The sequence below is a fragment of the Leptonotus elevatus genome, chromosome 3, assembly GCF_054856555.1.
Source record: "Leptonotus elevatus isolate MCC_2025b chromosome 3, RoL_Lele_1.0, whole genome shotgun sequence".
NCBI classification, from domain to species: Eukaryota; Metazoa; Chordata; class Actinopteri; order Syngnathiformes; family Syngnathidae; genus Leptonotus; species Leptonotus elevatus.
Window position 1 is genome coordinate 14,070,356 of NC_141241.1, and position 27,879 is coordinate 14,098,234.

The 27,879-nt window shown below is 39.6% G+C and overlaps 1 protein-coding gene across 11 annotated transcripts; it reads right to left on the minus strand.

The window, feature by feature from the left end:
• Nucleotides 1–3,370: 3,370 nt before the first annotated feature.
• On the minus strand, nucleotides 3,371–27,296 carry pax6b (paired box 6b). 11 transcript variants are annotated; one of them, XM_086070606.1, is made up of 15 exons: nucleotides 27,152–27,296; nucleotides 21,193–21,411; nucleotides 19,240–19,314; nucleotides 18,975–19,028; nucleotides 18,476–18,499; nucleotides 16,856–16,986; nucleotides 16,575–16,610; nucleotides 16,272–16,487; nucleotides 15,899–16,064; nucleotides 12,555–12,713; nucleotides 11,433–11,515; nucleotides 11,197–11,353; nucleotides 7,297–7,409; nucleotides 7,039–7,180; nucleotides 3,371–4,735 (listed from the first exon to the last, which is right to left on the minus strand). In XM_086070606.1, exons 4-15 carry the CDS (start codon nucleotides 18,985–18,987, stop codon nucleotides 4,650–4,652), a joined length of 1,326 nt encoding a protein of 441 aa, XP_085926732.1. In that variant the 5' UTR covers nucleotides 18,988–19,028; nucleotides 19,240–19,314; nucleotides 21,193–21,411; nucleotides 27,152–27,296; the 3' UTR covers nucleotides 3,371–4,649. The 11 variants fall into 11 exon arrangements, with proteins under 11 accessions (XP_085926732.1, XP_085926727.1, XP_085926725.1 ...); XM_086070601.1 differs by lacking the exon at nucleotides 19,240–19,314 and having other exon boundaries at nucleotides 11,203–11,353; XM_086070599.1 differs by lacking the exon at nucleotides 19,240–19,314.
• Between the last annotated feature and the right edge of the window lie 583 nt (nucleotides 27,297–27,879).

Consider the following 27,879-nt stretch of genomic DNA (forward strand, 5'->3'; position numbering starts at 1 on the left):
CTTCCTTCACTAATCTCTTATAAATAATCCCAGAGTCCAAATGTCACCATCATAAAACCTTTATAAACTATACATACGGTCATTTGTTACACATTATAAATTAATCTGAATCAAAACGGAAAATAATGAAACTTTTGTTAATAATAAGATGTAAAAACAGTTAACTTTAATGGATGTGACAAAGGCCTAACTCTCTCTTCAGCTCTCTCTCTCTCTCTCCCTCTACCCAAACATCGAGTCCGACGAATGCTGAGCTGGCATCTCGCACGAACTTAGACGTCATGCATGATGCATTTCCAACACCAAATGTTTGAGCAGTTTACAGCAACAAGTAGCAGGCTCTCAAAAAATCCATGAATCATGTGAAACATTTTTTTTTTAAATGTAAACCATTTTCTTAGAATATCACAATTTTGCTCTGTTCAAACTATTTTATTTTATTCACATAAGATTACAAATGTATTCAATTTTTCGTGTTTTTTTATTATTTTAAATATTACAACTTAATTCTTAAATGTATGGCAGTTGTGTCAGTATAAATTCCAGTTGGGGGAAAAAACACATAAAAAACAGACATTACATTTTTATTTTCATTTTACAACTTTATTGTAAAATGTTCTCATAACGCTTACCATGTTTTATTATGCATTAGTTATTATGCATTATGACTTATTTCTTTTAAAATACAACTTTTTCTGTTTGCAACTTCTTTTTTTTATAATTTTACTTCATTTTTGTAATTAATTTGGCATGTTCATTTTACTGCCCTATTTTTTTATTTACTTGCCAACAATTCCTCAAGTTGTATGGAAACTTTCTCTCAGATTTTTTGTTACGACTTTCAAATTTCAATGTAGCCTATTATTTGTAATGTTAAATCTAACCATTTTTTCCTTTGAATGGTATAACTTTATAATTACAAATTTTTTTGCAAATTGTACTTTTTGCTAATGTTAACCATATGACTAGTCTATCCATCTAACCCTATAATTTGATGATGCCTTCTTATTGTGCATCTTTATTCTCTCCATTTTTACCTTTAAATAGTACAAATCAAGTCTTGTCAAAGAAATTTCTGACTTTTATTTCATGTTTTTATTTTCATAGTACAGAAATGCCATTTTATTCTCCCACAGACAATAAACTTTGGTTACAATGTTAGGTCTAAAAAAAATTCTAAAAGATTCTCATCAAATGATGGATTTTTGTTCCTTTTTACTAACATGCTTAATATAAAATATATACAATATAAAATTACACCCTTCCTTTTTCCCCGCATCATATTGCAAAAGTTTTCTTTATTTTATGAAATGACAATGCCAAAAGCAGTTTTACACTGTGTGTCAAATAAGTCACAGCGAGCGCTTTATTTCACCTCTTCCTCTTCCCGTCGTCATTGTTCCACCGCAGCGTTGTCGTACTCTGCCAGACGGCGAATCGCTTTGACCTTTTCCTCATTGTGTGCTCAGATTGGTCGCGCCTCACATCAAGACCCGTTTGTTATTCACAGTGGAAGTGTCGCACTGACATTTGTCTTAATCTTGAAGGAACGGGAGGTGCAAGAGTGGGTTCGGTGATGTTGTGGTGGCCTGTATACGGATAGGGTGTGGGTTTGATTCCTCTGACCGGTTTGTTCTGCTTACGCCATCCATCTTTGCTCCCATTTTGCTCATCGGGGTCACGGGTGAGCTGGAGCCTATCTCAGCTGATTTTGAGCGAGAGGCGTGAGATTCTTGGCCTACAGTGGTGGGAAGTATTTTTGAGTATTTTTCATTTTACCCCTATGTTTGAAAACATATCAACTTACTACTCCTTACTTTTTCAAAATAGCCTTATCTTTTTTTCAAGCTCCGCAAATAATGTCACGACAAAAAAAGGCACCGTTGTTTAGAAAGTAGTATCTCAAGAGGAGGGGTGTAGTACTGTGTCTCACCACTGCTCTGATTTGGTTGTAGATCAAATATATTTATTTAGTCAACACAAATAGTTCCCAAAAATAGATGCATTAGGCATTAGTGCTGCATGCTAACTAGCCGAAGTTTCAACTTTTCCCCAAAACAATGAAATAATTTAAGATTGCTTTACTCTTTCACGTTCACGGTGTGAGTTGGATGTTTAGTACTTTTCACACTACAAAGTCAAGCTAAAGTTATACAAAGTTGTCCGGTGCACTTGTTAGCCACATTAGCATGTCGTCTGAGTGCCCCGCTCCTGTTTTATAATAATGCCTTCATCCTCATCTGACGACCATTCGTGCTAAATCAAAAGTCATTTCGGGAAGTATGTCCATCTTTGCCATGCTACATTTTTCATAACACACAGTCACGTTCGATAAGCACTGGCAGTTGATGTAGGCCAAATTAATGGATTAGAACACCTGTGAGGTGGCGTGACATGTCCCGGGACAGTCACTTTTTTTATCCGTGGGTCCCGCGTCTCATGCCGGTGTTTGTCCATCACACAGTTGTCAAAGCGATTCATACGATTGAAACATTGAACCATCTATTTACTTCCAAATTGAAGTCACGTTTGCGTTCTCATACACTTCCGCGTCTAATCGGTAGCAGGAAGTAGGCATGCTGCTTTCGCACCTAAGAATCATGGGAAATGTAGTTCTACTACCACTTCAGTTGTCGCTTGCCGGTCAAACAACGCCAGTGGCATATTTTATTTCCATTGTTACGATGCGTGACCGGCGAGAGGTAAATGGCACAGCCAGCTTCTAGTAAGTGTCAAGAAAAAGCAAAAAGCTTGATAATGGTGACTGCGTTGACTTGTTTAGCAATGTTGAACTGTGAACCAAGATAGCATTTAGCAGCCAAACACACAACCACCAGACACCCGATCGAATTGCGATGTTCAAAAATAAAAATTTCTGTTGGACTCATTTGCGCCCCTCCTCTGCAAGACACGCGAGGAAATGCCATACTTTGTGTTCTGTTTGGTCTGAACCTAGCGTAAGAGGGATGTTTTTGGACTGTGGGAGGAAACTGGACGACACGGACAAATAAAATAAAAAACTACAACGAAATCGAAATTTTACAAGTATAAAGTTGCAACATCTATCCGTCTGTTTTCTATAGCCCATGTATTGTGTGAGAACATCCACCCAATATTCAAACCCCAAACCATAGAACTGTAAGGCAGACATGTTAACCATTAAACCACCGTGCTTCTTTGATTCTACTTCAGTGTCCAAAAACAAAAGGAAAAATTCTGTGATGCATGCAGGGTTAAAAAACAAACAAAAAAAAAACACTAAAAAATCTTTTCAGACACAATTTTACTGTACAAAATGTTTTTTATAGTTTTCACAAAATACATTTAGAAAGCTCCATTTTAAATAAAATTAAATTGAAATATTTAAAGAGACAGTGTCGACATTTTTATCTCCATTTGCCCAGACGTAAACCCCGTATGTGTCCATGTTCTACATACACACCAACGTGAAAATAAAATACAACGAACGTAAAAGAGCATGACAGATGATGCGAGAAAAAAAAAAACAACAAACAAAAACCTCCCATGGTCTTCAATTATAAATAAGGACCGCGGGTCTCCGCCGCAGTCGTACAAACTCGAAGCCGATGTCGTCGAAACCCAAGACGTGTTTACAAAATGTTGCAACACAAGACTAATATCTTAAAAAAAAAACATTGTGTACTAGATGAAATACAAAGGCTTTGGTCTGTTTTACAATCAACAATGATTAAATCTGATATGTACTTGTAAACAACTGCCAAACACTTAAGTTTAAAACTCTTGTCAAGCAATGTTTAATCATAATTATAGGAATTAAATATTTCTAGTTGCACACATTTTTTGACCATAGGACACTATATTACAACTATAGCTAAGAGACAAATTGTACCTGACCCTAAAGAAATGTACTTTATGATGCATGGAACATTTATAGAATATTCTTGGTTGGGGAAGGAGGGGGAGGGGTTATAAATGAAATCAACTTTTATTGGAGATTTTTTTTTCTCTCTCTCTTGAGGGAAGACAAGTACTTTACATTTGGACAAGAAACAAAAGAAATTCGAGCAAAGACGCAGTCTACCATTTACAGACTACAGGCTTCCGCGTCGGTCCTCGCGGGGTGCGGTGGAGGTCCCACTTGGATTGCTTTAGATAGCCGTGTGTGTGTGTGTGTGCGTGTGTGTGTGTGCGCGCGCGTGTTCGACTGCAGCCTCTTCCTCGTGGGGACAATAAATAGTTTTTCAGAGTCTTCCCTCCATTCATGATATGCAAAAGCGTCCATGCACAGAGCGTCTGGATATAAGCACGTTAAAAGATAGTCATGGCAGAGTGTCGACAACATGGTTTCCTAGCAGTCCATCTATCAGCACTTGATCGTTCATATTCACATACAAATGGCCATTTACTAACACACCAGAAAGAAAAATGGGAAACAATGACTGAAAATAGTAAAAAAAAAAGAAAATGTTTTTTTGTTCAATAAAAATGTACCACCGGGCACTTTTACAGAGGTCCGTTAGTCTTTTTAAATCCTGTCCTCGTTTGAATGTGCCAGGAGCTACGCAAGTCCTCGTCCTCGTCCTCCTCCTCTTCTGTGTATGTGTGTGTGGAGCGTGTGTATGAGGAGGTCCGCCTTGAAAGCTCACAAGGTGAAGTAGCTCTTCTCTCTACTGTAGTCGAGACCAGTACTGAGACATGTCAGGCTCGTTCCCTGGGACTTGCACTGGGACAGACACTCCAGGAGAGATGAGTCCTACGCACAAAAGACGCACGTGAGTCAGTTCAAGGGGACACAAACTTCATGCAGTGTATTCAATTGTGAATCAATAATCCCTTCATAAAGATTACAACCCCCCACAAAAAGTGACAAATGAGCCAGTTTGGACCCTACGCTCAAGGTCAAGGAAATGGTGTATTTTATTTATTATTTATTCATTTATGTTCACCAAATTTAAAGACAAGCCGACCTAGTTAGCTTAGAAATGTTATCAGACATGAAAGAAGGTCGCCACTACAACATCAGTGTCAAAAATACACAATTGCAATTTTTTTCTCACATGAACCGTTGACAGTTCGTTGAAAGTGCTTTAGCAGTTAGCTACTGTACACAGTCAATTCTGTAAAGGAAATTGGACTCTATTTAGAGCGGGACCAAATAAACTCAGTTTTAGAGTAATATTTACACTAGGGAGAGAGTAAAATATAAATTTGAAAAAAATTAAAGTCACTCAAGGGTTGAGGGACGAACTCAAGACCTTCAGCTATGCCCCTCCTACTGTTTGCTTATATCCAAGAGAAGACCAAAGACATTGTTTTTGGTTTCTTGGAGTTCAGGAGGTTCAATGGAATCGTGGAATCAGCTGCAGCTGACACGAGCGATATACTGCGTGGCTCAGTGAGTACATTGGCTGAGTTTGTTCCTTCACCCTTGAGTCACTTTTATTTTTTTCCCCAATTCTTTATTTTACTCTCTTCCAAGTGTAAATGTTACTATAAAACTGAGTCTATTTAGTCTCACTCTAAAGCAAGTCAAATTTACTCTACATAATTTACTGTATATATATTTGTGTCTTCCAAAATCATGGATTATATTCAACTCAAAATTGTGAATAGTAATGTAAAGGAAGTCCATTTTTGTTAGTTTATCTATTCATTTCATTGGAAAGTACTGATGTGAAAACTTCAAAATTATGAATAATGTAGTGTTAGTTTCACTGAGAGTATGCTGTAATAGTAGTATAAAAAAAAGCTAACTAACTAAAATTTAACTCATGGAGCCAAGCTTTTAAAAGAAAAAAAATTCTTACATGTTTTTAACTCATTCACTGCTATAAATTCATATGAAAAAAATTAAAGATTATTAAAAGTTAGGAGCAAGAGGCGATTAAAATTTGTAATTGTAATTAATCGCATGACTTCACTAGTTAACTCACGATTAATCACAAATTATACATCTGTTCTAAACGTACAATAACAAAATTCTATGTTTTCATACTATTGTTAACAAAAGCGGGAAAACATGTTCAACTAATAGAAATAGTTCAAATGATTTTTTGACGTTCATAGCCGTCAATGGCAGTGAATGAATTAAAAAAAAAAAAAAAAAAAAAGATTGTTAAAAATTCGGGGCGTTAGGCAATTAAAGTTTTTAATCGTAACTAATCGCATGACTTCACTAGTGAACTCGCGATTAATCACAAATTTCATATCTGTTCTTAATGTACAATAAAAAAAATCTAGGTTTTCATACTGTTGTTAACAAAAGTGGAAAAAAATGTTAAACTAATAGAAATAGCTCAAATGAATTTTTGACGTTCATAACCGTCAATGGCAGTGAATGAGTTCATTGGATAGTGACATTATATTATTATAAATCTCCTAAATTGGCTGCGATGGGTGGCTCTTCAATGTTCAGGAACCCCCCAACCACCACATGAGTAGCCCGTGGGCCTGTCCTAAAAATAGCTAGTGATGGGATATTGTGATTTTCTAGGAATGTTGTACAATTGATCATTTAAAAATGTCAACCATATCAGAGAATTAAAAAGAAGTAGCTTTCAGTTTAAAAAAAAAAAAAAAAGTTTGGTGACCCCTGCTCAAGATTCTAAAATTGTCCCTGTAAAATTTGCCTGACGACGAGCCCAGGTTGTTTCCTGCCTCTCGCCCTTCGTCAGCTGCTGTTAGCAAACAGGTGAGCGAGCGCTCGCCGTAAAAGTGCAGGCCGCGCACGCGCTGGCATTTAAAAAGCGAGTACAAGCGCGATGAATCACGTTAATTAGCAATTTAGCACAGAGGAAATGTGCTTCTGCGCCATTAAGTGCTCACGACTATAAGTCGTATATATATGGCTGGGTTTGCCCCCCCCCCTTCCCCCTTCCATTAATGGACCGGAACTAAACTATGGTCTCAATCCAAAAGCAAATGAAATACACATGATGTAGTAGCGCCTAATTAGGGAGGGTGGCAGTTGACTGGCGCGCCGCCACGACCACAATTTCATTCCCCCCCCCGCCCTGCCCCTGAGCATGCTGGGTAAACAATGAACTGTCTGCCTACCTGTTGAGGTGGTACCAGAAGCGCTCATTGATTGGCTGTTCATATGTGCCTGCATATGCGGGGGCGTGTATGTTTCGTAGCTGCGCCCGTTCACAGGCGGACTGGTAGGCAGCATGCAGGAATAGGAGGAGGTCTGGCTGGGCTATAAGTGGACGGAAGGGGGAGAATGTGGACGTTAGCGCGGTAGTCGGGTCCGACTGCGCTCGATCGTCGGGACCGTGAGCGCGCACGTAGCCAGCGAGGTTGATTTCCACTTACTTGCATAGGTAGATTGTTGGCCATGGTGAAGCTGGGCATCGGGGGCAGCGCGCTGTAGGTGTTGGCGAGGGCCGAGTCGGCTCGGCCCAGCATGGACCCCGAAGTGAACGACACTGGAGCGACAGGAGAAAAGAAAAGCACTTTAGAACAGGGATGAGCATTTAAGTTGTAATAACAGTGTTCACCACTAGATGGCTTCATATCAGCTGAAAGATTTCAACCCAGCTCGCCACCATAACACCAATCTCAAAATTTTACCACATCGTTTTCCCCCAAGAACCGTCGACAGTTCGTTGAAAGCACGTGAAGAGTTAACACTGTGAATTTGTGTCCTCCACGAACGAGGACATATTTGAACACTATGATGTTGCAAACGCAGCTGTTGTGATGGGAAGGCACACTTGCGATGATGTAGACAGGACACATGCGGGACAAACTTTTCTTTACAAAACACAGGGAAGTGAGCCAGCCTATTAACTCATTCACTGCCATTGACGGCTATAGACGTCAAAAATTCATTTGAACTATTTCTATTAGTTTAACATTTTTTTCTCATTTTTGTTAACAAGAGTATGAAAACCTAGATTTTTTTTATTGTACATTTAGAACAGATGTAAAAATTTTGATTAATCGTGAGTTAATTAGTCAAGTCATGCGATTAATTACGATTAAAAATTGGAACCGCCTGGCGCCCCTAATTTTTAAGAATCTTTTCTTTAAAAAAAAAAAAAAAAAATTATATATATATATATATATATATATATATATATATATATATATATATATATATATATATATATATATATAATTAAAAATTAAAAGATTTTAATGTTTTTTTTTGTTTAAAAGAAAAGATTATTAAAAATTAGGGGCATCAAAATTTGTAATCGTAATTAATCGCATGACTTCACTAGTTAAGTCATGATTGATCACAAATGATATATCTGTTCTAAATGTACAATAAAAAAATCTAGGTTTTCATACTCTTGTTAAAAAAATGGAAGGAAAAAAAATAAACTAATAGAAATAGTTAAAATGATTTTTTTAAAGTCTATAGCTGAGTTAATTTGGGGGTTTTCAATGACATGCAGTATAAACATACGGTAATATTAAAATCTTTGAGTGATTTGATTTTTGTGAAAGCCGAATGTTTATACTATAAGTGAAGTAAAGAGAGAACATTGAAATTAATACAAACATTTAACAACCCGAAATAGGAGCAAAATAAAATAGTTTGAAATCAGTGTTTGTACTTGGAGTTACAGTTGCTGTGTAAAGAATTTCTAAATTCAGGATGGTGGTAGTTATAATGCATTTTAAATCATCTATTTTTGCCTAAAATATTTCCTGTTAAAAGCCAATAAGAATATGTCAATTCAGGTACATTCATTATTTAATATTAAACTAAAAAATATATATATCAAATAAGAGTCATGGTCTCATTTGTTGTGCAAAAGTGAAAGGTGAGTAAATCTAAGGCGGGAACTTGATCAATCTGGTGTGGATGATCGAATCTGTTTCAATTGTGGAAGCTGCGCATGTTTACAATAACTTGACAACTAACTCTAAACATGGAACAGCTAACATATTCAAATTCAAAGCAACTTAAAAACAATATTACTACATATACCAAATTCTCCCTCCTCCGGCTAAAGGCTACTGCTTGCTGTCAGTGGGGGGAGGAGCCAATTTATTGATGTGGCCCCAAACAACGTTGTAAACATCAAAACAACTTAAACTGTCCAGAGTTTAAATTGGGGAAAAAAGACTGCTGACTTTTTCATGATTCTATCCATCATTCCACCGATAGCTTTGCCATGTGCTAGCATTAAGCTAGCAGACTGATTGTGCTTGTTTTTAGATACACAATAGAGAATTTCACTCCAATGTACGTTTATTTCGCCAGCAAACTTCAAATGGGATTGGCATCCGACGGCTTCAAGACAATTTTTTGATGTCGGATAATTCATTTTAGGGAACGGTGAAGAGGTAGGATTTAATTTGCTTATTAATAACTGAAGTCATTTTGAAGATACTGTCACAATATGAATAACAAATATATTAAACAAGACTAAATTATGCAGCGCAAATGGCAGTAAAAAGACACATTAATATACTGTTGTGTGATATAAACAGGTAGCGGCAAAGTCGGCAATATTTCTAGCAGGTAAAAAAATAAAATGTCACCTTCTTGCTAAAAAACGGTACCAAATTTGCAAATGCAGCTGTTTCAAGCATGCTTTGTTGACAAAGCCCTTTTTTAGAATAACATGTATGATAGCTGAAGTGTTTTATTTGACTTTGGATTTCAAAACGAATCAATTTGTTGTGTACATCTAAAAATATAATGAGACGATATCATGGTATGTTTATGTGGCCTTTTTTTTTTTTTTTTGGTTTCTTACGTTTAGCTCAAATGCTGGGCATAAACGCATGATGTGGTTAGTGGACCAACTGAAACAAAGTCGGACATGCAGACTCAGCTAAATTTCCACACATTTGTCAAGTCACTTGATTTTGTAATGAATTGGTTACAGTGTTGAGGCTTGACATTGCAGTGGAACTTCTCAAATCGCAAAAACAAAACTGCTGAGACCTCAGTTCAGCGAGCATCATGGTATTTTTTTTTCCCCCCTTTGGCTTTTTTGCTACACTTCTTCCACACACAAAAAAACGAGCGTAAAGAGAAGAAGAAACTATCAAGTTTCGGTAAGATTTGTTTTGGTTTGTTTTAGTTTCAGGTAAATGACAGTTAAGAATGCTATGAAACATGCAATGATTAATCAATTGATGATCTAATAATTTTGAAATTAATTGATCATGAATTGTTTATCGTTATCAATTTTGTATAATTGCGCAAATCCTTGGATTTTCTGCCTTGCTACCGAAAATATTCTCAGAATTCTCGAGTCCTCCATGAAAACAAACAGATAATATTTGAGTTTTTTCAAAATAAAACATCTGTATTTTAATTTGGGGGGAAGGAATCAAAATGTTTGCTTATTTTTTGACAGATGTTATAGACTGAACCAGGAAATTAATCATGCATTTATGTTCAATTTGTCCTGTTTTTTGAATAAAGACTGGAAATTAAAACATGTTTTTAATCCGATGAATTGACAATCTAATTGGCAGATTAATCAGTTATTAAAATAATTGTGAGTTGCAGCTGTAAATATTATCAAGTTAAGACTTGAGTTGTAAAATTAACAGTGTTGTGCTTGTTTTTACACGTCTGACAAGAATATTGAACAATTTGACTCTCATTTTTAACGCGATTGATTTGAATGCAACTCACGCAGGATGCAAGTCATTACGCTGACATCATTAAAGACTCAAATGTTTTACGTTTTAATATTAACCTTGGCTTTTCAGGATTTGTGTGTGACTCATCTGCGACACAAGCCATTACTCCGTCCTCATTCAACTTGAGACCTGAGTGTTTTATTGCTTTTACACGATAATATTAACTCATTCACTGCCATTGACGGCTATAGACGTCCAAAAATCATTTGAACTATTTCTATTAGTTTAACATTTTTTCCCACTTTTGTTAACAAGAGTATGAAAACCTAGATTTTTTTTATATATAATATTTTTCCTCCACTTGTTAACAAGAGTATAAAAACCTAGGATTTTTTTTTAATTTAAAACAGATAACAACTAACTATTGAAGTCATGCGATTAATTACAATTCAAAAATGTAATCGCTTGATGCCCCTAATTTTTGATCATCTTTTTTTTTTAAGATTATTTTTTTTAAATGTCTTAAGTTTTCATACCCTTGTTAACAAAATTGGGGAAAATATTAAACTAATAGAAACAGTTAAAAAGATTTTTGACGTTTATAGGCGTCAATGGCAGTGAATGAGTTAACTTCTTTTTTATTTTTTTTTGCACCTGTACCGGGCGTGGTGGGCTGCGGGATGGCCTGGTACACGCTGGTGCTGAAGCTGCTGCTGATGGGAATGTGACTGGAGGAATTGCTGGCCTGTCGACGCTGATTGCGAAGCTTCTCCTCGCGCCTCCACTTTGCTCTCCTGTTGGAGAACCACACCTGCGAACGCAACACGGCGTCTTGGTTAGCGCGGCTCGTTCAGGCGACCGGGAAGAAAGGAAGCAGAAGGGACGCTCACTTGTATTCTCGCTTCCGGAAGGTCGATTTTGGCCGCTAGTCTCTCTCGTGCAAACACGTCTGGGTAATGAGTTCGTTCAAATTCTGAAATGAAGACGTTGGACGTGAGTACATGCGCACTTCGTCAGGTAATATTACAGATTCACCTTAAGAGAGCATTTATGAGTTTTTCTGAAATGTTTAAAAGCCATAAACATTTTATTCTATAAACTACAGACAAACTACAGTGTTACACAAAAAAAAATCACAACATAAGCGCAGTTCAGTTGTATTTAATTTTAACTAAATTTTACTTTTAACTTCATATTCATAATTAATTATATTCATTTATATAAAGACACTGATCATGTTAATAGTGTCTCACAATACAATGTATTTCTATAAATGTCCGTTTTTTACATTTTCAAATGAATACATGTGCAACATTCCTAGAAAATCCCAATGTCTCATCACTGGTTAGGTGGCCGGCGGGCTACTCATGTGGTCCTTGGGGCTCCCTGGTATGTTGGTGACCCCCTGTTCTAAAATATATTTAGAAATTATTTTTCTCAGCCCCCCTTTTACTGGAAGGGGAAAAATTCCTAGATTCGGCCCTGCATTGTGTTCAATTTCAAATATACATGTTTTAGTAGATTGCAATAATAGCAACGACAGTCTTGTTTTGATGAACTATTATGCTGCTGTATTTTAAAGTTGTTCCTGAAGGTGGTAGAGCATTTGGAGAGATAAGTATTTTTTTTTAGATGATATTTGGTGTAAAATGTTTGAGAAAAACTGATTTAAGAGCATTTATTTTCAGAAAGTAAACCTTCTATTTATTCCAAAGCTATAGCCTATACATAACACTTTTTTTATTTTTATTTTTTTTTTACATAGTATCTTAGGAGAAAATCGTAGAAACAAAACACAACATTTTATTATTAATTTATTTATTTATTTATTAACTAAGTGTGTTCCACTTGCATTATTACAGGAGCTGTTTAAAAAAAAACAAATCCACCTTTCCAAAGATAACAATGCTCACTTGAGTTGTATTTTTTGGAATGTTCATTATATTGGAAATATTTGCAATGCTAAACGCATTTTGTTTGTTATCAAAAGCAAGCTATTGTGTGGTTCGCACCTTTCTCCAGCGCCTCGATCTGCTCCTGCGTGAAGGAGGTGCGGTTTCTCTGCAGCTTCCTCTTGAGCTGCAGACGCATCTGAGTCTCCTCCGAGTCTTCGCCGTTCGAGCTAATGGAGTTTGTGTTTTCTCCCACGCCGTCTTGCGGCTGGCAGCCGTCTGTCAGGTGGGAAGGGGTGGGGGTGGGGGGGGGGCACATCGTTAGAATTTGCGTCGTTTTGAACATACTGTCAGAATAGCAGTGTTTTTTTTTTATGCTAATCAATGCGTTTGTTAAAAATTGTGGAATCTCGAGTTCATTTTGTTGTTTTTCGAAAGCGTTCAAAAATGACGCTGGCAACAAAATATCAGAAGTAAATGAAGGGTGTCATGCCTCATGGTTTAGTTTAAAAAAAAACATTTACATATTTATTAAATTATAATGGCATATTTAAGGTTGAAAACCCCTGAGGAGGAAAAAAACGTGCTTCTTCATTTTATAGTCAAAAATATTCGGATATTGAACAAACATCACGTGGTTCAAATCTTGGGAAACTTCAGTTGAACATGCAAAGAATGACTTGGGCTTTAATTTCCCGAGTATAATTTTGCATTTTGAATTTCATTAGGCCGCCATCATGGATGACTCACGAGACCGCAGTTCAGCGAGCATCAAAGGATTTACTCTTCCTGGATGTGTTTTTCTTTTTCTTAGGCTTTTGGCAACATTTATGTCCAAAATAATCACCGGCACGTGTTGAGATATAAAAACAACGATATAGGCCTATATTAAATTATGTTGGGAGGGTTATGTTGTTTGTATGTTCATTGGCTACCTTCGTACAAAACATATTTTTTAAGAAAACAGAACGGAAAATTAGCACACACACACACACACACACACACAAAACAATTTAGCAGGTTGTCCGAAATTTGACCCAAATTGCGTCAGACCCAGCAGCTTTAAGAGAGTAGGAAGAGAGAAGTGTCAAGACGTGGCCGGCCTCTTTTCAGCGACATGTTTAAAAAAAAAAAAAAAACACCCCCCCTTTCTCACCCCCCACCCACAGGCTCAATGGTGGTTCCCATATGGGCGTCGGTATCTCCATTGAGGTGACCACCAACTTTATTTTGAATAGCAGAGGAGGCCTTTCAGGCCGATACAATGGCTCGAGGAGTAAAGGGAAACCATTAAACTGTGGACACAGGCTGCAGGGACGAGCAGCCAGTCCGCAGTGGGTGTAATATATGTGAGGTGACAAAAGGATCCTCTCCCACTGGAGCTGCGCAGGCCGCAGTCTTTTTGCCATTGTGTCCGTGGGGAGAGCTTTGAGTCCAGTGTGTTAACCCTTATCCACTAGCATCATTAATCACGTCCACGCCACTCAGGATTTCTGTCCTCAATTGGAAACAAATGAGTGAGGAGAGAGCATGCAAGCCCCCCCTTTGCACTTACCCCTCCAAACAACCCCAAAATAAGGCCAATCTATTCACCACCACGAGGAGGGCAAGTTACCCCCCCCCCCCCCAATCAAAAAGGCTTATCGACTAATGTCTGTCCACTTGTTGGACATCATTATCACGTCGAGAAAGTGAGTGTGCAAACGTTCCTGCACATCAAATCAAATAAGAGACTCGAGTATAATCGTCAACACGCTGATACTGTGGATGAGGATAAATAGAAAAAAAGGGGGGGGGCTATTATCCGTGGGCCAGACCGGGCGACGCTGTGAGATGGGATTTGTTTTCTTTGCGATGAAGAAAGAAAAAAAAAGTGAAATAAACGCATTCTTTAGTATCACGAGGTCTCCGCCAGTGAGGCGGAAAAGCAGCAGCACCAAAAAAAAAAAAAAAGGGGGGAACGGAGAGAATAAAGATAGCGAAGCAATTGGGGCACCTTTCAGACGCTGAGGCCCGATCAAAACACTCTTGAGAAAAGAGAAAGTGTCACACTAAATCCTATAGAAAAGGATTTAAAAGTTCTTATGTGGGTTGAAAATGTCTTTTTATGGACACTTGTAGCCCCCAACCACATTTAGGCTATTAATATTATTATCGTTATTGTTACTATTATACTGTTTACGGTTACGTTTCGGGTAAGTCTGATGAAGAGAAGACTATATGCTAAAGATTTATTTATTTTTTTATGCTCGCAGTTTATTCTCACAAAAGTGATACAAGCAAAGTGGTCCGCGTGGTCACACTTGAACCGCAGAAACAACCACACTTTTATCTGGCCTCACAAAATGGAGCCGTGTAGACCAGAAAACATGGTTGACAGCAACAATTTCCTTCTACCAAGCCTGGGCATTAATTGGCGGGAACTCAGGGAACCTGTACTTAGGCTCCGCCTGATGACATCATTTGTTAGCGACACACCTAAATAAGAGATCCATACATTTATTATATCTAGCCGTGGGTTTTAGGCCTATTGATTTATTTTGCGTTAGTTTAGTTATTTAACAACAGTATTAATATTTTTTTCGTTTTATTTTATTATAATTACCATTAATATTTATATTATCATCATCATCATCATCATTCGTAGGAGTGGTGTATTTAATTATTGCCGCATTTTATGACATCACGAATTTTCCTCTACATTAAACACATCAAATTGATTCCATTTAAAGTGAGAGTGCCGTGCTCAAGGGCACTATGAAGAAGGGGGGGAGCTGCAACGCATTCATTACGTCATCCTTCTTTTTTCTTTTTTTTCTTTTTTTACCGGTGTGAGGAATCCATCAGGAGGCCCTTTGGTCACAGGCCATATTCAGTAGAGCTTTTCAAATTATTATTATTATTATTATGATTATTATTGAAATGTAATCAATCGAACAAGTGAAACAAATTAATCGCCATATGTCCACATTCAAATCGTAATGATAATAGCGATAATGAATGGTGCTTAATGTGATCGTTTCCGCTTTAATGCTCGTTAATAGCCCCCACCACGTGTCCAAATGACGCTCAAACAATTAAGCAAATGATTATTTGCCGCGCCTCACTTGCGCCACTTCCGCTTTTCGGCCAACTAAATCTATAGAGATGGCAATTTATTTTGCTTTGCATGTGAAGGCCGAGCGGGGGCTGCTGTCGGGCTTGCCTCGGTTCGCGCCTCCGCGCTCGTCACCGAAAGAGAAGGAGGGGGAACAGACAGAGAGAAGGCGAGACAAAGGCCTCTGCTAATGAGCAATTACACGTTGCGTGGAAGAGTTTTTCCCATCAGCCGTCATTGCGTGTGGACGGGACATTCCTTTGTGCACGCACGCCTCGGCGCTGTCACGCACGTCCGCGACGGAGACAGTGCAGGCATTGAGGCCTCATTGTTTGATATCATTCTCTGATGATGGGGGCTCGCTCACCTTGATTCGGCTGGCCCGGCACCGATGTTCCGGGGTACCAGCCGGGCCGGGTCCCCCAACTTCCTGTCTGACCGTTGAGCATCCTTAGCTTGTCATACATGCCATCTGCGCCCATCTGTTGCTTCTCACTCGCCAGGTTGCGCAGGACTCGGTTTATCGATGACACCTGAAAGGGTGGGAGGGGGGGGGGGTTGGGTCATGACAAGGCACGGGTGAGACGGGGAGCGCCGTGATTGCTAATTGGCTGACGCGCATATACAAGTGAATGCTTGGATGCTCACTCCGCGCACAAACACAACAAAAGTCATCAGATGGAGCTAATGCAATCATGCACGCAATTTATGCTCGTGTGCGCACGCGCGCGGCGCCTTACACTGGGTATGTTGTCGTTGGTGCAGACGCCCTCCGATAAAAGCCGATCTCGGATCTCCCACGCGAAGATGGACGGACACTCCCGCTTGTACTGCGCGATCTTGGCGACCACTTCCGGTGTGGCGACCCGGGGTTTGCTGCCGCCGATGGCCCGCGGTCTTATGGAGCCCGTCTCATAGTAGCGGCCCAGGATTTTGCTCACGCAGCCGTTGGACACCTGGATGGAGATCAAAAGACACAATTCACATCCATTATTTAGGACTATCCGGCGAATGTCTTGTGAGGGCGTTCAAGTCATTATCACCTTTTCACTGTCCACCACTTGGACTTCATCATGGGTCTATAAACACAGAAAATATGCCTTGAATGGTACATTAGGCATTTTCTACAATAAATCTATTTTTTTAATATTTTTTTTTTTTTTTAAAACAGGTATATTTTTTTAATCTTCTTCTCCTTTCTCCAGTGTCCAAAGAATGTGTGCGCATCGCCTGCATGCGTACAAGCTGCTTTGAGGCTAAAACAAAATTTTTAAATAAATACATAAAACGAACTAAAAGGAATTAAATAAGAGCGAGTGCCCACCTGTAGTATCCGGGAGATGTCGCAGGGTCGAGCACCGCTATGGGCGAGTTCGACGATTTTCTGCCTGGTGGAGTCCGGCAACGGTCTGCCGTTCACGAACACGCCACCGAGCTGGTTGACGCCGCTGTGACCTGCGTGGGCACACGAGAGGCCGATCACACATTTTGTTTAAAACACAAATTGATTGAACGAAATCCTGTCAATTATGCTGCGGTATCTAAATATAGTGCGCAAATCTGCCTTTTAAAAAAAACAAAAAACAAACATGCACATGTTACCTTTGTCATCCCTGACATAAAAATGAAAATCGTGTTATAAATAGGCTGTGGTATAAAAATAAAATAAAAATAAAAGGTCCAAAACATGCAAAACTATTTTTGAAAAGAGTCGCGTTAAGGGTGAAATGTCTGTGGAAATCGTTGCTCGCCGCGCCAACCTGCAGCCGAAAGGGAGCGTGGACTCCCGGGAGTGTCGGCCCCGCGCTCCGTGTCCGCGCCTGCTGCCTTCCCCTGCGCTGCCTCCCGCTACATTGACTCCCCGCGCCAGGGCTCCTTAGCAATAAATAAGCTCCAAATATAGACGAGGGGGGGGGAGCGGCAAATATGATGAGCCTGGCTGACATTTGTCTTGAAAATAAAGCTCGCCGCACGTCAAGTTTGAGCTTAATTTCTGGGAATGGGCGGAAGTCGCCTCGGATCATGCACGGGAGGCTAATTGAAAAGATCAGTTGGAGCACTTTGTGGCAGCCACGTCACTTTGTGACACGGCTCCCGCGCTCCGAAATCGCATCGTCACGACAAATAGTAGCATGATAAAAACGAGCCTTTCTGTCTGCATTTGGATATCACTCAGACCCAATTGGACGCTACTCGTTTACCCTCCGAGGGGAGACTTTGGTTTTAAGGTGGCCTGGGGGTGGGGGGGCTGCGCGCGGTCACACAAACGAGGGCGCGCCTGGATTCTTAACATATTAAAAGTGACATGTAGTGTTTTTTCTCTCCCCACCCCCCACCCTCCTCCTCCCGCCCCCCCCCCCCCTTTGCTCTTCGCATCCCTGTTTGTATTTGACAACAAATGCACACTGCGGCCATGTTTGTGCGCTTAGGATCAAAAGAGGGCCCCGCACATGTGATTGATGCTAAATCCGCTATCATCCCTCTTGCTCATTGCTAATTCCAGGATTAGGCGGAATTAATAGACTTGTTAGGCCGCGTTACGGCGCCTTCGCCAATGTCATATTTCACATAAATCAGCCCAAAGGAAACACCTGATCGATAAAAGCTGTCAGAGTCTTAATCAGGGCTCAATTCCCTCAAGTGGCCGCTGGCGCTGAATACGCGCCTTGTCGTCTATTGCGGCAAAGCATATGGTGTCATTTTGGACGCACCCAGGAGTTATTAGGCACAAAAGACCACCGAGGCCCGCCGCGACCTCTGGACAACCCGTGGGCCCGTGGAAGACCCCCCTCGCGGCAGACATCACGCGCCAGAGCCATTTAGGTCCGGACCGTCATTACGCACATGACGCCCCTCGCATCCGAACCAAATTTGCGCACACATTAACAGCACAGACACGAGTGCATATATGGAGGATGTAATGTAATAAAGTTATTGCACACACCTTCATCACAGATGTCATACACCTCTTGTCCAGCAGCAAGAGAGAAAACGTTCATGTTTAACCTTTTTTGCTTGTTGTTTGGCACCAGGAATTAGACAGCATTCAACGCACGACTTAAAAAAAGGCGCAACTTCCGGTCTGACCACGTGTGTGTGCGTGTGTGTGTGTGCGTGTGTGTGTTTGACTGTGTGTGAATGATGCGATCATTTGCATAAATACATTATTTCTTCTCGCTCATGTTTCATGCAAAGCTGCGGATAAGTAAATAACCCAATCTCCACTCTCTCCAATAATAACTTGCATTGCAAAAATAAATAAGTAAATAATAAATTAACAGCATGAAATGGCTGTCAAATAAGTGAGAATAATGTCAGTCATGCAAAATTGAGCCGTACATTTCCTCCTTTTCCTCCCTTTTTTTTTTCAACCGTATGCACCATAACAACATGCAAACACAATTAAAAATAGCAAAAATGGAATTTAAAAAAACAAAACTTACTGTTCTGCATCATTGAGGCTACGCCAGACTCCCACGTGGCTTGATTGTGGTACTCTAAGCGGCAGGAAGAGCAGAAAAACAGCTTAGCATCACATTTTTAAACAACAAATAAAATAATTAAAAATAAACACATATGAATACATATTTTGATACATATTTGATCTCATCTCGTTCCTTATTTTTGAAATCGTTTATAGTAATTATTTAGTGCAGTTTAGCATCCTGGTTTGTGTTGCATGTTTGTATTTTTGTATATTAAACTTGCCTGGAAGCAGAGTTGACTGTCCACTGTATTACAATTTAGTCAATCATCTGCCGTTTTCACTACTTTAATGCCTCCCTATAGGACAGAGCAAAACAAGACATTAGCACAGCCAAAGCTATACTGATGTAAGTTCCTCTTTAAGTGTCAAACCCGGGGCCGCACCTTCACGTCGGGAAAGCAGAAGGCTCATATTTACCCTCAGTCGAATTCATGTCATTTTATCTGTCAAATAAACAGCATTGGATTGTAATGTTTTATCGCGCATTATATTTCCCGGGCCATGTGACGAATGATGTGCCCAAAGGCCTGGAGTTTGACACCCTTTATAGGCTTATATTCAAATTGTATTTGCTTTCTAACTTCATTCCACCCTCAAAGTGCGCTGTGACAGTGCTAGAAAATAAAAGTGGGGAGGTGCAGGCATCAACAATGCACCCCCTCACAGGCTCCCTCCAACCCGGGGCGACAGCTCGGCCTGGGCCGCCACAAACACGCACAGCTTCCCAACTAAACACACCAACAAGTTCACATTAATACAAAAGAGCCGGAGGCACGCATCCCACCCCCTTCGGGACCATTCACACACACACACACACACGCATTCTCTCACACACATGCGACCGTGACCCCGGTGCAACCACAGTGTGAATGCTTTTTTTGTTTCCTGATTTTTTTTTGTTGTGTTTTTTTTTGTAAATAGGAGATACTGAATTATTTCTCGCTGTTCAATATTTGGTGGTGGTTGTAAAGCGCGTCCGGACACACAAGAGCGCAGTAGGACGCTCAATTTGGGGAAAGACAAATGCATTAGAAGAAGCTTTTCAATTTGGGTGGGTGGGGGGGACAGATAAGAAAAAAAGGGGGGGGGCAGTTAGGGAGAGTTTTTTTTCTTCTATGCGGGAGTTGTGTTGTGGTCGCGAATAAAATGGCTGCGTGCACTTGCTCCGCCATTAATCACATTCAAAATTCCATCACACACAAGCACGTATAAAACATACATTAAAAAAAACACGACATAATAGTTTTAAAAATAGATTTCAAAATCTTATTTTTGGTGACAGTGCATCTTTGGAGCTTGCGGTTAATCATTTATTGAAGGTCGAAAGCTCAAACGTTGTTGTCGCCGGGGTTAACTATACCATCTAATCTGCATTTCTTTTGCTGCGCTAATCCGGAACAACAATGTCTTATTTCAATGTGCTTATTTCTCACACACACTCGCTCATACACACAGCGAGGGGCTCGCAAGCAGGCCTCACTTGTTTTGGATTCAAGTTGTGACACACTCTTTTTACGAGCAGGTGTCCATAAAAAATCAACTTGGGAAGGCAGTCTTTTTTTGGTATTTTATTTTATATTATAAATTATAAATTATACTAATTGCTGGTATTTTTATTTAAATAAACATACAATTTATTTACAATTGCATGGACTTCATCAGACCCGAGTGACTATAGGGTGCAAATTTTTGATGATAATCGCCATTAAATTATAATTTCTAAATGAATTGTAAATAAAACAACATTCCGAATGTTTTTGTTGTTGTTGTTGTTAATTAGTCTTAAAAAGTGGGCCTGTGTTGCCCGTTTCTTTTCCTTTCTTTTTTTTTTTTCCTGCAAGAAGCTTCTTGGCTGAGTGGTCGGCATGAATCAATCTGACGCCTTTTCTCAACGGGTCATTGCGCCCAATTCTCCACGATGATCACTGGCCTGGCCCAACGTGACTTTTTTACTCCTTTAGAAATACGGCAAAATGGAGCATGTTGAATTGGTTAAAAAAAAAAAATTGATAAGAGGCGATTTCTTTTACGTACTTTTTGAAGAAAGAGGAAACACCCGCTAAATTACTAAATGACTATTAAATAATACTACATATTAATATTAAACATCACCATGCATTTAGGAGTGAGGAAGAAAAATATATATATTTAAAAAAAAAAAAAAAAAGTCTCACCTTTTTGGGGCATCCTGTCGCTGTCAAAACCAAACTATGCAGCCTGATTGTCCACGGCCCACACAGAGAAAGAAAAAAAATAAGGGGGAAAAAAACACCCACGATGATGACCGGTCTTCCCTCGTGGAAGTGAGGAGCGAGGGGTCGAGTGGGGGTAAAAAAAAAAAAATTAGTTTCCAAAAGGGTGCTGGAGAGGAGAAGGAGACGGAGGGGATATCCCTGCGAAGGAGACAGAGATTGACAGTGAACTCAGATGTCACAACGCAGCGAGTTTGGCGTGGATGTGCGCTGGCGTGGGAGAGAACGAATGAGCGAGTGCGCAAGAGAGAGAGAGTGGGGAAGCGAGGGAGAGAGAGAGAGGGAGGGGAGGGGGAGGAAGGAGGAGGAGGTGGGGGTAAGAGAAAGAATGAACACACCTATGCTGATTGGAGAAGGGAGAACAAGTGTATTAATGTATGTGCTCCTTCCTCCTGCTCCGCCGCTCTTCACTGGCCCATTAGCGCGACCCGACCTCTGTCATCATCGCCCCCCCCCTCGCCTTACCCCCCCCCGCCCCCCATACACACACACACACACACACACATAAATACACCCCACCACTACCCCCACCTCTGCCACAGCCAAAAGCGGGAAACTGGGCCGAGTCACAGCGAGAGAGAGAGGGGGGGGGGGTACCCCCCCTTCCCAAACCCCTCTAATCAGACTCGTGCATGCAAATGGAACCGTGCGTTCTTTTGCTGAGTTTTGGGGGGAGTAAAAAAGAAGAAGAAAAAAAGGAAGTGGTGCACCTTGGAACCGGAAGTGCACGAGAGGGCACGGCACAAGTCTACCATACAAAAAAATAAATAAATAAAAGAAAGGGGGGGGGGCAAAGCATCACACCATCGTCCTGTGCAGGAAGATAACAAATGTGAATTGCAGTACTATAAAGATAAGACTGAGGAAAAGTATTGATCTGATTAAATAGAAGGAAGTTGATCAATGCAGAACCAATGCGGGAAATAACGCCAAAGCAAGTTGATATCGATTATTAAGTCCAACAATTGAGACATTTTTGCATTTCTTTTTTAAAATAAAAGTTATTATTTTTTAAATGAATTATCATTTTCTGTAAATGTTTTGTATAAACATCACGTATACACGATCAGTATAGGCTACTTATATAGTGACATTAGAGGGCAGGAGTTTCGTGCCTTGCTCAAGAGTAAACCTGCAAGTTAGGAGCGCTACTTCCTGTTGCTTTGAAGAAGGTGAAGAGTCCTGCTTTATATTATTATTATTATTATTATTATTATTATTATTATTATTATTATTATTATTATTATTATTATTATTATTTGAGCAAAATGTGAGTTCAGCAACCAGCAAAGAAGTGAACACAGTTGAAATGCAAAAAATCCATATTAAAATTTCAAACTTTATTGTCTATTTTAGTATTTATTTTCCACTTGTCAACTCATATGAGCGGATATGACGAAGACAGAAATAGGGTATTTATTTTTTATTTTATCTTATTTTATTTTACAAATCACCTGGATTAGTCATATAATAATATCTGCTTAATTGCTATACTACTGCAGTCTATTTTGACAACTGGCTTATTGAATCATTTCATAAATATTATAGCCTATATATTCAATGTATTTGACATTTCAATTTATTGTATTACGTATTTTAATTAGTTATATTTTATTTACATCATGACACTTTCATGTTTACACTTAAAAAAGTCCAGAGGTACTGCTATCATTTACTGCACTGAATCATAACACTGAAATAGTGGACAATGGTGGTATAGTACCACAAAAAAAGTCAATGCTCAGTATTAAAGCTATCGGCTATTGAACACACGCCAAACAAATGTATTTATGTATTATTATTATTTTTAACAGTTTTACATACTTTACTACTTCCTTCATTAACATGCCTATACCAAATACCCAAACACAGTTATAATTCAAATTCAAAAAAAAGAAGAAAAAGAAGAAAAGACAACTAAAATGAATTATTTTTGTCTGCAGGAGGAAATTTCTTTATCTCACATCTTGGAATGTGATGCATTTTTTAGATTCCTATCAGTGCAACAACAAAAAAATGCATTCAAAACATGTATATCCAACCACGTGCTTTTGTTGACTCTTTTGGGTCTCACACTCTCTCACCACCCACCACCCACCTCCATCCCACCCCACCCCCCTCCTGTCAACAAGAGGACCCGTGCGTAAAGAGCGCAGCCTTTAGGCAAGCTCGGCTGCTTTTTATGGATGCATTTGCGCGGCAAAAGGCCGACGTCACTCCGGCGGCCTGACGTGCAGCAAATAGCACGCGTAAATAAAAGTGGAGCAAATGAGTGTGTAGCCATGGCCACACGCTCCCTGATAATAAAACGGCGCTGGGTGAATGGCGGCCTTATTAGGGCACACCTCATCGCACCCCAAAAGCAACCCCTCTGCGCCCAAAATGGCGGAAGGGAGGGGGGGGGGGACCCTAAAAGGAAGAGTTGCATGCAGCAAAAAAGGGGGCGCATGCGTTAAAAGGGTTGGGGGAAGGGAGAAAATGTTCCTTTGGATAAGGGTGGGGGGATGCCATGATGAAATGAAGTCATGGAGGCCTACACTTGACTTTCTTTGACATGTGAAAAAGTGGGAGAAGTCAGAGCTCATCAATAAAACACTCTGGAAGTGAAAGAGGGCTCCCTAACAACCATCACATTCCGGACTGCAGGGCCTTCAATGAGGAGACAAACGACCCGAGCGAGAGAGAGAGAGAGAGAGAGAGAGAGAGAGAGAGAGAGAGAGAGAGAGAGAGAGAGAGAGAGAGAGAGAGAGAGAGAGAGAGAGAGAGAGAGAGAGAGAGAGAGAGAGAGAGGTTTTGCTTGAATGGGGCCACAGTGGGCCGGCGAGATAATGAGCTGAGAGGAGCGGCTCCAAACTGTCACTGTGAGGGTCCCGCAGCGAGGAACAACACTTTGGCCAATTCTCCTTCATCAAACAAGCCGTAAACTAAACGAGCACATTCATGGTGTTTCTTTTCCTTTTGCTGCCTTGTTTCTCCTCACTTGGACTGGTGGCTCAAGACTACTAGGCCCATGCAGATTATATAGCAAGCAACCCCCCCCCCCCCCCCTCACACACACACACACAACACATACACATACAATATACAGTCATTAGGAACCACAATTATGTAAACCTGTGCACACATGAAACGCCACTGTCTTCTACTGTAACACTATACATCACAACTGGGAACCTTGAAAAAAACAATAAAGAAGAAAAAGAAGAAGAAGAAGAAGAAAGAAACCCCCCTGAAATTTGGAAAACGTTATGCAGCAAATGAACACACCCTTAATGAGCTTAATGATGATGATGATGATGATGATGATGATGATGATGATGATGATAAACTTGATCCCAGCCTGACTAATTTTGCCAGGGGAGGGCTTCTGTGCATGGAGACTTGTCTGCGGTATTTCATTTCAACAATAATAATAATAATAATAATAATAATAATAAAAATAAAAATAAAGCAGAACAATAAAAATATCTGAAGGAACGACGTGTCTAAGTCTTAGAAACTTAGTTTAGACTCTAAGCTAACAAAAACTAACAAAAAGTCAAATAAAAACAACAACAACAACAACAACACACATTTGATTCTAAAACCTTGTTTTGTTTTTACTTGGGATGTTCGATACCACCCTTGTGAGGAATAAGCGGTTCGGAAAATGGATGGATGTTCGATACCACTTTTTTCAGAAGATACCTGCAGTCTTAATACTGAACTCTTAAATAGTCACGGCTACTTTGTATTTGGCACGATAGGCTACCTGGTATCGGTACTGCTCTTCTTTATTTTTTTGTTTTTGTTTTGCTTTTGCTTTCGTTTTGTTGTTGTGTTGAAAGTGACAAAACACATATTGACGTGTTTCTAATATTGTTATTCTTTCCACTATAGGAATGTTTGGAGCACCGTTTGGTATTGATTCAACAACATATTTGCACTGCATCATACACGGTTGCTAGCTTAATATCACATATAGCATTTCTACAATATCTTTTTGCGTGTTTGAAGGAGCTGAATATGAGAAACACCCCCAGAAGAAACCGTTCCCATTCAAAAGTGACCATTAAAGACAATTGGTTGTGATAAATAATGATATTAGATGGTACATGCACTTAAAGACGCTAGCCAGCTCGCGTTGTATTTCATCTTCTGATGTCATCCCAAAACAATCCTCACGGTCTGCCTTTGCAGTGCGAAGTGTTATTGCGGCTCAGTGGTCACATGCTGCAGCTGTCAAAAAACTCACCCGTCTATTAACCTTCCTCCCTGACAAAGACGCACGCACACACAATTCCACGTGAGTGTGTCAAGTAGTTTTCTTTGGAAACAATAGCTCATGTTATTGATTTCTCCTGGTTAAACTGCAAATCCACCCCACTGGCTAATTCCTTGTCTCCTCTCTGCGCCTCCAGAGATCTTGCATGCCAATAGGGCCTCCGCCTGCTTAGCACAGTGGGAGCATAATATTTCCTACATGTACTGAGGTAAATTGGGGAGGGGGGGCCAGCCAATAGAGGTGTGGGGGGGGGGGTGGCTTGCATGGGCTGATGTTGGGAAAGCAATTAGCCCAATTCGGATTAGCAGCAACTAATGTCAGGCATTGAAAAGAAAGCCTAATCTGGCCGCTACCCCCCCCCCCCCCCCCCACGCGCAATGTGCTTTTTGTGCCCCCATGTGGAAGCTTTATTTAAATAAAATAATAAAATATACATATATATATATAAAAAATAAAAAACGAAGGAATAAGAAAAACAGAACAGCAAATATTGGAGTGGAAAACATGGGTAATGTCGAGTGAATGTTTGAACACTTTATAATTTATATTGTAAAAGAGAAATTATTTAGATGTGCCATATTCGAACTAGCAAACGACATTTCACCAATATTTTTTATTTTATTTTCAAGTTAATATTTTAAAATATAGATGTGCAATGTATTATAATTGTATCGTTATTATGGTTGTCAATTCAATGACATATGTTGCTTTTTGAGGTAGCCTAATTGACAAAAAAGGTCAAATTCAGTGGGAAGACATTTTTAAATTACGCATTTCTTTATATACATGATCATTATTATGAATATTGATTTTACTAACCATGAAACACTATAATAAATTCAACATAAACACCAATTCGGAAATGTCCATTTTAATATGTGTTTGCTACAATGGCTTGTCAATCATTGCATTGTTATACAATTGTGAATCCTATGGATCTGCTCGTTAACGAGGATTAATTAGCTTTTTAACAAAAACATGGCAACAAAATCACCTGCTAGTTAGGAAGACTTCTCTTCATGTTGATTAATTTTGGCGTGCATGGCCAGACGTCAACGATTATTATTATTATTATTATTATTATTATTATTATTATTATTATTATTATTATTATTATTATTATTATTATTATTATTATTATTATTATTATTATTCAAATATATCGTGTCTCCACTCTTCTTGTGGCAAAAGGCAGTCTGGGATTGGGATCACCAGTGGGGCAAATGTTGTCACAGCACCGGGCCGCCATGCACGCGTGACAGGAGCAAACGCTGAAGTAACCTGACAAACTCTCACACTCTGACACTAATACTGGCTGGACATGCTTGCAGTCACTTAGTAGTATGGCTTCAAAAATAATAATAATAATAAATAAAATAAAACTTCTGCAGTGCTGTTGAAGTTTACATCTCCAGATTCTTATAAGTGGGCGAGCGCCTGCGTGCTTGTGTCTCGTTCCTGGGGGAAATTTAAATAATTACACCCTTTTACCCCGGTTCATAAAGACATAAAAACATCAATCATCTTGGTTTGTTGAAGGAAAAAAAATCACAAATAAGTGAGAGAGAGATAAGTGAAACAACAACAACCTGAAAACAACCTGAAGATTAAACTCACCGGATGACATGCAGCAGATCTGTCCGTGTAAAGTCGCGTCTTCTTTTTCCACCCTCCCGGCGTGTTTCACGCGTGGACGTCCGATAGAACAAACGTGGCCAAGCTTTAGATCCGTAGCCGAGTGGAAATGTCAATGAGAGTGAGTGGCGAGGTGGGAGGGAAAAAGTACGCTTCGAACGGCAACTTTCTCGTCAGCTTTAGGCCGAGCTCTCCTGTGATTGGCTGCGGCGGCGCGTCTACGTCACGGCTATAGTTCGGGACGCCGGGGCGCATAGAATGGGGAAGTGCTCCACCGAAAGAGCGTGGTCCGTGGGCGGGACCCGGCGCGAATCACGCTGATGGAACAAGTTTGGATCGGGTCGGTGACCTCACATGTTGACGCCTTCGAAATAGCAATGAAGGCAGGTTGGATTTGGGATTTATTTAACAGCACACATCAGTGATCAGAGCACACGGGCAAAGGATTGTAATAATAATAATAATAATAATGATAATAATAATAATAATAATAATAATAATAATAATAATAATAATAATAATAATAATAATAATAATAATAGTAAGTTGAGGCACAAAGGGAATTGTAAACACAAAATATATATTATGTTTAAAATAATAATTGATATATTTTTTTTCCATGGACATTATTGAAGTAAATGGCACTTTGACACATTAAAAAGAGTCAGTGTGCAGCTTGCAACAATGCACATTTATTGCTCACAATAACC

Coding starts and splice junctions, on each gene's coding strand:
- pax6b (XM_086070599.1), bottom strand. Junction 16,065..16,271: donor CCAACGACAACATACCCAGT/GTAAGGCGCCGC, acceptor CCACCCTTTCAG/GTGTCATCGATAAACCGAGT. Junction 4,736..7,038: donor TTCTGGTACCACCTCAACAG/GTAGGCAGACAG, acceptor TTTTGTGCGTAG/GACTCATCTCTCCTGGAGTG.